Source organism: Lactuca virosa, chromosome 4 (genome assembly GCF_052849685.1).
Source record: "Lactuca virosa cultivar CGN04683 chromosome 4, Lactuca_virosa_CGN04683_v6, whole genome shotgun sequence".
Lineage (NCBI taxonomy): Eukaryota > Viridiplantae > Streptophyta > Magnoliopsida > Asterales > Asteraceae > Lactuca > Lactuca virosa.
Window position 1 is genome coordinate 153,913,510 of NC_136429.1, and position 8,887 is coordinate 153,922,396.

Below are 8,887 nucleotides of genomic sequence, written 5' to 3' on the forward strand. Positions count from 1 at the left end.
CATTAGCCCAATATCCAACTATCACACAATTGACAGTTCCAGTCTCCTTTATTTAATTAATGTCTTTTAGCCACAAAATTAATTCTGATTAATTCTTGACTAATATTAATTAAACAATATGATTTCTCTTTTAATATATTATTCATATAATATATTAATAAATCATCATTAATCTCTTTCTCCATAAATCATCCTATCAAGTTGCTTTGGTAAAGGCAACCCAAAAGGACCATGCTCGCAATCGGGTCAAGTACATACCAAAATAGTTATGGGCTAAGACACTAATTCAACAAATGTAACCATCAAACTCGATCCTAATGTCACCACCGAACCCGGTCCTGTCATCACAGAACCACACCCAGTCACGAGAAATGACGAAGATGTAAATACTAACATATTAGAATTTATGTTTGACTCTTCTATGCCAGTTTTAGACAAAGAAGAAACTGATCCAAGGTACCTCATAAGAAGTAACAGAGGAATACCAAAGAAACATTACGTGCCGGATATAAAAGCAAAATGAAGGTATCCTATATCTAACTACGTGTCACATCACTGCTTCACAAGCTCACATGCATTTCTAGTTGATAAACTGACTACAGTCTTCATACCAAACAACGTGCAAGAAGCTGTGAAAGACGAAAGATGGAGGAAAGCAATGAATGAAGAGATGAAGGCGTTACAAAAGAACAAAACATGGGAGTTAGTTAAGCTTCCGAGTGGAAATAAGACAATGGGATGTAGGTAGATATACACCGTGAAGCTTGACTCAGGAGAAAAAATAGACAAATTCAAGGCAAGATTAGTGGCGAAGGGATACACAGAAAAATATGAAATTGACTATGGAAATGCCTTTACACCGGTAGCAAAAATTAACACAATTCGTATCCTTGTCTCCATCACTGCCAATGAAGATTGGCCTCTCAAACAATTTGATGTAAAGAATGCTTTCTTAAACGAACATCTTGAAGATGAAGTATACATGGATCCACCACCATGCATCATATGTAATGGGAAGGTATGCAAACTAAGGAAAGCATTATACAGGATGAAACGGTCTTCACGTGCATGGTTGTAACATCCGGTTTACCAGGTATATTGTTTTGAGTATTTAATTCAAGGACTTTGGAGGGACTCGACGAGTCGATGCCTCAACTCGTCGAGTAGGGTCGCGACTTGGTGACGTGGTTAATGAATGGACTCGACGAGTCGGAGAGATGACTCGCCGAGTCAGCGCTGTTGACAGAAACCCTAATTCTCTTGGGCCTGGGCCTATTTAGAGGCTCTTAAGGCCTCCTATTGCGACTACCTTTCAGAAGAGAGAACCCTAAATGAGTCCTTGGTGTTTTGGGCAAGAGAGAGAGAGCCATTTTGAGCTTCTTGGTGGATGGTTTGCAAGGAAGAAGGAGGTTTCAAGCTAAAGGGGCCAGAGGAGGTTGTAGATCCGCGATTTACAACCTAGGAGCATCAGTTGGAGGTATCAATTCGGACCCCTTTTCTTCCCTAATTGTGTAGATCTTCCTTTTGAGGATTAGGGCTTGTATTATCTTCTTGGTGGGGTTTTGATTTCATCAAACCCCTCTTGTGAGCTGGTAGCATAGATATGGACCTTGTAAGGTCTAGAAAGTCAGAAAGTAGAAAGCCATTGTTGTGCAACCATGGGGTTTGGAGGTTAGGAAGCTTTAATGGAGTCTAAATGGCATATTGAGCGAAATATGCCATGCATGGACATCAAGATCAGACCTTTACGTGACTTTTGGGTGCTAGAAGGCCAGATCTATAAGTTAGAGAAACAGATCTGACCTCAGAAGGTCAAATGAGTGTTGCCATGGAGGAAACTCGCTGAGTCCATGAGAGGACTCGACGAGTAGGATCGTGTTGCCCCGCGATTCGTGATCAGTGGAAACCCGTCGAGTGAGAGGTTAACGTCGCTACGAGTCGAGTGGGGCCTTCGGAGGAGTCTGAGGACACGCATGGACTCGCCAAGTCACCTGAGTGCACTCGGCGAGTCTGGTCAAAGTTAGACCATTGACTGGAGTTGATTTCAGTTGACCTTAGGGTTTGGTCAAACTGATTCAAGAGAGGCTATGGAGGGGTAGAATGGTCTTCTACCCATTCTTTAGAGATGAGGATATAAAGAGATTATTGATTAGAGATATTATCATTTTGATAGGCGGAGGCTAGATCGGGGATATCGAGCACGAGAGTTTACTAGACATCATCGAGGTGAGTCTTGTCACTATACATTACCTAGAATGGTAACTATGTGCAGACTGGAGGGTCTTATGTGTTATGTGTATGTTTGAGTTTATGTACATTGTGATATATGTATGCTATGTGTTATATAGACCGGACCGGAGGGTCCAACGATTTAGACCGGACCGGAGGGTCCAACGAGCTAGACCGGACCGGAGGGTCCAACGAGCTAGACCGAACTGGAGGGTCCAACGAGCTACGAGACTGGAGGGTCCCGCTGAGACACATTGACCGGAGGGTCATACCGAGTTATAGCCTCGAGTGGGTTATGTGCTGTGTGTGGTATTTTGGGGAACTCACTAAGCATTTATGCTTACCGTGTTATGTGATATGTGTTTCAGGTACCAGCGAGGGTCGCGGGAAGGCGCCGACATGATTTGTACACACTGGCAGAAAATTATGTGTTGAGATTCTGGGATATGTTTTATTGTGATGACATTGATACATGAGATTTTGAGAATATTATATGAGTTTTATTATGTTTGAAAAATGAAAAATTGTTTTAAAATTTACGTCGTTACAATGGTTAGGCAGATTCTCAAACTTCATGAAGCAAATCGGGTATAAAGTATAAAAAAAAGTGACGAAGATCATACATTGTTTGTGAAATCCAACACCGGAAAAGTGTCAGCCTTGATAGTATATGTTGACGATATAGTCGTCATTGGAAACGATACAAAAGAAATGGAAAGGCTCCAAGCAATTATGGATACTGAATTTGAACTCAAGGATCTTGGATACCTAAAGTATTTCTTAGGGATTGAAGTAGCCAGATCGAAGTCCGGAATCACGATGTGCCAACAGAAGTATGTGCTAGATTTGTTGACAGAGTCTGGTATGTTAGAATGTAAACTCGCTGATACACTTATTGGAACCAACCACAAGTTGACAATTCTTCCGGACCAAGTTCCCACTAATAAAGATCGGTATCAAAAACTAGTGAGAAAGCTCATTTACTTGTCTCATACAAGACCGAATATAGTATATGATGTAAGTGTTGTTAGTCGATTCATGCACGCTCCAAGTGAAGATCATATGAAAGCAGCGTACCGAATTTTAAGGTACATCACATCATCACCAGGAAAAGGGTCATTTTTTTGGAAATAGTCGAGATCACCAAGTTAGTGGGTACACAGATGCAGATTGGGCTGGAGATCGAACAGATGGGAAGCCACTTCAGGATATTCACATTTGTGGGTGGAAATATTATTACATGGAGAAGCAAAAAAGAGAAGGTTGTATTGAGATCGAGTGTAGAAGCATAATTTAGAGGAATGGTCCATGGTGTATGCGAGCTCATATAGATAAAAAAGGGTCTTAAGAGATCCGAGGATATCTCTAACAGCTCCGATGCAACTTCACTGTGATAATGAGTCTGCTATGAAAATGACCAATAATCTAGTTCAACATGACATGACTAAACACGTAGAAATAGATAGACATTTTATTAAGGACCACATTGAAAAGAAAACTGTTGAGCTTCCTCATGTTGCTTCTGAAGATCAACTTGCAGACATGCTTACGAAAGTCGTATGTGGGAGAGTCTTTCATTGCTCTCTTAACAAGATGAGAATGATGGACATACATTTACCACCTTGAGGGGGAGTGTTGACGAGAGCAAGATAAGGAATGGTAGTTAGATTTAAATGTTATCTAGATCCTGAATAACAGACTGTAGATTAATAGCTTGTTTGTATGCTACGTGTATATTTATTATTGTACCTGTGATTTAATTAATATAGAAAACGGAAGTTCATTCCTCAATTTCAAATCCTTACTTTCTACAAATGAAATATACATTGATATATTATTTATACATATTCAAATATTAAAAAAATGAAGGGTAAAAGATAGTGAAGGATAGTAATGTAGGTTGAGAGGAGAGTGGAGAGAAAACGATATGATGCTGAAATGACAAAGTCAAAAAAATGGTAAGATGTTGAATGATACTCATGATCAAAATAAGATTTGGACAAAATCCATAACAAAAATTAAAATACGAGTCAGAATGTAAAAATCAAAACTTGGATAGTCCGACTCATGACATGCGTAAAAAAAAAAGCCGAAGCAAAAGGGTTCACTTCAAAGCCCTCAACCTCCTGCTGTCCTGCAGGAAAACTCAGAGGTTTTACCACTCGGGTATTCAAGATTCGCTTACAAAACGCGACACAAACATTAGCGACCTGAACCAATTAAAAAATTAATAAAATTATTTCTCAAGGGTGGTCGATATTGTTTTTTAACCCGATAAAGAATTGGAAACGAAAAATAATACAATAGAATATAGATAATGGCGGTGATATGAGATGGCACATGGAATCAAATCAAAACAATCCTCGAGATAAGATTCACCGGATTTGAACACGTCTATATACCCGACGTAGTAACTACGGAGCTTAACTAGGAACGCGACACACCTGATCTTGGCAATCTACCGTTGGTGTCGCAGCCGCTGCCCTTGACGAGTAGCCGCTTAACTTTCAGCTGCCGTCGAGTTTAAAGCTTTTAGCAACCGTAGTTCGGTGGTCGGAGTAACTCGCTGCATCCGAACAATTTTTGAAGTGATTGCACTGTTAATTAGTTAGATATGGCGATCTCGATACCATCGCGTCAGTTATTCATAGACGGAGAATGGAGGGAGCCTGTTAGGAAGAATCGAATCCCTGTCATAAATCCCGCCACCGAGCAGATCATCGGTAATATTTTTCACAAACTTCAGAGAATCTTCTATGTTTTTTAAATATAATAAGTATCGGTTCTACTGTGTAGATTCTGTGTCTATATATATTTATATTTTTTTTAAAAATTGGACACTTTCTATGATTGTCTAACCCTATTCGTTAGAAGACGCTCGAATCAACCGAATTTGTCGTAGAAGATCCGTTATGTTAGGTCAAGAGGTTGATATCCAGGTCTAAAATCGAGGATCACATGCGAGATCTGTATGTGTTCGTGAGCTTTTTTGACTGACTATTACTGTTGCAGGGGATATCCCAGCAGCTACATCTGAAGATGTTGATATTGCTGTGAAAGCAGCTCGTAAAGCTCTTAAACGCAATGGAGGAAAAGACTGGGCAACAGCTTCTGGAGCACATCGTGCCAAGTATCTGCGTGCCATTGCTGCAAAGGTGTGTGTTCAGTTTTGTTGAAAATTTATCGCTTTTGTAGTTAATAAATACGTTCTTAGTGGTTTATTTGTTTTGTTTTGGAAATTTATCAAAGTTTATAAGCTTTTCATGTGCAGATAACTGAGAAAAAACCGGAATTAGCAAAACTTGAAGCCATTGATAATGGAAAACCACTTGATGAAGCAGCATGGGATATAGTATGTTCATTGCATATCATCATATTGTTATTAGTATTTTTTTATTCAACTTTTAAATATCTGATATATCTTTTCAAATTCAGGATGATGTGGCTGGATGTTTTGAATATAATGCTGATCTTGCTGAAGCTTTGGATGCTAAGCAAAACGCACCTATTGATCTTCCAATGGATACATTCAAATGTCATGTCATTAGGGAACCAATTGGTGTTGTTGGGCTGATTACTCCATGGTACTTGCTCTCTCTAAAGTCTAAACACACATCCTTAAGTTTACAAATTACAATTGAAATTGATTTTTATTATGAATTACTTATAATCTTAGCACTTTGGTTGTAATAAAGATTTATTTTTCTTTTTCGATCTTTATAGGAATTACCCGATGCTGATGGCTACATGGAAAATTGCACCTGCCCTGGCTGCGGGTTGTGCTGCAATACTTAAGCCATCAGAATTGGCATCTGTGTAAGTTCTTATTCATCCCCACTTTCTGCATTCTTTGGCTCCCTAATCTTAGTTATGATGGAATTGGCAAAGGAATGGAATGAGAAGAAGCTGTTAGTTGCTGTTTGTGTGGTATGCAGTAATCAAACAAACTAATGTTTGAATGGCTCATTCCATTCCTTCAATGGAGTGTCATGATCCATTCCGTTACTTTATTAATTCCATTTTATCATACCAAACAGACATGAAGGAATGTGATTCCTTCCATTTTATGATATGAAAATTGATTTCATTTTTACCAGCAAACGAAACATGAATGCAATGATTCATTCCAATTCCATTACCTTGCTTATTCCATTTCATTCTTATGCAACTTATTTTCATAAATTGGTATTCAACTCCAGGACTTGCCTGGAATTAGGTGAAATATGCAGGGAGGTAGGTCTTCCCCCTGGTATTCTCAATATCCTAACTGGATTAGGTCCAGAAGCAGGTGCCCCTTTGGCTTCTCACCCTGATGTTGATAAGGTCTAATTCCCATTGCTTTTTTATACTCTACCCTTCATCTTTTTTATAAATCCAAAATCACATTCCAATAACATTATTATGCTTCTTAAAACAGATTGCATTTACAGGAAGCAGTGCCACAGGAAGCAAGATTATGACTGCAGCAGCTCAAAATGTCAAGGTACTCACTCCACTCCTATCAATAATAATAATAAGAAAAAGAAAAGTAAATCAACTTTTTTTTTTTTTAGAAAAGAAAAATTAACAGGGCTATGTTTTGTTGGCAGCCTGTTACACTTGAGCTTGGTGGAAAGAGTCCAATAGTTGTGTTTGATGATGTTGATATTGATAAAGGTTTATTTTTGCATCTTGGCTAATTGATTAACTTTCCCATTTTTTTTTAAATATTGCATTTAATAATAAGTTTTTGCTTTTTTGTTGAAACAGCTGTTGAGTGGACACTGTTTGGTTGCTTCTGGACAAATGGGCAAATCTGCAGTGCAACTTCTCGACTCATAGTGCATGTAAGTCTGTAGTAATTAATGATTATTCAATAATTAGAGTTAACTATGATTGTTTTCATGTTTTTCAGGAAAGTATTGCTAAGGAGTTTTTAGAGAAGCTTGTGAAGTGGGCTAAAAATATCAAGATTTCAGATCCATTAGAAGAAGGATGTAGGCTTGGGCCTGTTGTTAGTGGTGGACAGGTAGAAAATAAATATATAATTAATTAACCAAATAAGAATTTCTCAATCTTTGTTACAAAAAAGATTAATTTGTAAACTATTCAATATTTCAGTATGAGAAGATATTGAAGTTTGTTGAAACAGCCAAAAGCGAAGGTGCAACCATTTCATTTGGAGGAAAACGTCCCGAGGTAAGTCTCTAATGTCATATTATAAATTAATTTTTAAATTGTGAACTTACATATTATATTATATAAAATATAATAAATATTTCAGCATTTAAAAACCGGATTTTTTATCGAGCCAACAATAATCAGTGATGTCACCACATCCATGCAAATTTGGAGAGAGGAAGTTTTTGGACCTGTTTTATGCGTAAAATCATTTAAAACAGAAGAAGAAGCAATCGAATTAGCAAATGACACCCAGTGAGTTAACTATTATATATATATATATATATATATATATATATATATATATATATATATATATATATATATATATATTTGTGTGAAACTTTTTTTTTTATGTTTATATTATTGCATCAGTTATGGTCTGGGTTCTGCTGTTATATCCAACGATTTGGACCGGTGTGATCGTGTGACAAGGGTACAAGAACATTATTATTATTATTCTTTTAATTATTATTATTATTTAAATTAATAAAAAAAAATTGTTTAATTTGAATTTATATATGGTGTTTTGTAGGCTTTTGAGGCAGGTATTGTTTGGGTAAACTGCTCCCAGCCTTGCTTCTCTCAAGCTCCGTGGGGTGGGAAAAAGCGAAGTGGATTTGGTCGTGAACTAGGAGAATGGTAATATTTTTTCAAGATTAAATCAAAGAAATAGCAAATGTATTTTAATAACAAGTTTATTTGCATATTATATGACTTTGTATTATATTTATATCTGTTGTGTTGTTTTCAGGGGACTTGAGAATTATTTGAGCGTAAAGCAGGTGACTCGTTATATTTCTGATGATGCTTGGGGTTGGTATGCTCCTCCAACTCCTAAGCTTTGAGATAAAAAGATAAAAATAAAAAGCAAGGGTTTGTGATTTTTTTTTTTTTTTTTTTTTTTGAAGTTGTGGGGTTGGATTGTAATAGGTTGAACTTGTTAAAGTGGGAGTTTAATGAAATCTGAAGTAATGCCAGCAATAAAAAATGGATTTGTGTTTATATGGTGATTTGAGTGGACGTGATATGTGACTTGGTGTTGAAGTAAAGAGGTTTCACCTTTGATGATAATTGTTGTATTCCTAACTATTTGCATCTTGTCTTGGGAGAAGTAAGCGATTGGTGTGTCTTCTTTTTGCCTTATGAAGAATTATATAGGCATGATTGCTTAAACTTGAAATATGAAAATATAAAGGGTAAATTACACGACATTAGTTTAAGTTACACATTTCATCTTTGCGACTAATTGTCATTTTTATTCTTTTTTTGATTTAATTTATTTTTCCTATAAATCTACAATATACAAAATAAAATAAAAAACATGCCCACTGTATCCTATCTCTTTCCATTCTAAACCCTCATCACCACCGTCATACCATCACCTATTTTTCTCTTAGAAACAGAGCCGATTAACCCTTCTTCCCTCTTTCTTACCAACAGTCCACCATAACCAACATAACCCCTTATTTTCTCTGAATCAGCCTTGATCTATATA

The 8,887-nt window shown here is 37.0% G+C and overlaps 1 protein-coding gene across 1 annotated transcript; it reads left to right on the plus strand.

Annotated features, from left to right (window-relative positions):
* Nucleotides 1–4,550: 4,550 nt before the first annotated feature.
* LOC145107575 (aminoaldehyde dehydrogenase 2, peroxisomal) lies at nucleotides 4,551–8,394 on the plus strand. Its single transcript, XM_079044478.1, has 15 exons — nucleotides 4,551–4,952; nucleotides 5,242–5,384; nucleotides 5,501–5,581; nucleotides 5,665–5,813; nucleotides 5,953–6,045; nucleotides 6,429–6,552; nucleotides 6,647–6,712; nucleotides 6,819–6,885; nucleotides 6,979–7,055; nucleotides 7,124–7,237; nucleotides 7,330–7,407; nucleotides 7,493–7,644; nucleotides 7,765–7,825; nucleotides 7,925–8,031; nucleotides 8,144–8,394. Exons 1-15 carry the CDS (start codon nucleotides 4,844–4,846, stop codon nucleotides 8,235–8,237), a joined length of 1,515 nt encoding a protein of 504 aa, XP_078900604.1. The 5' UTR covers nucleotides 4,551–4,843; the 3' UTR covers nucleotides 8,238–8,394.
* The last annotated feature ends 493 nt before the right edge of the window (nucleotides 8,395–8,887 follow it).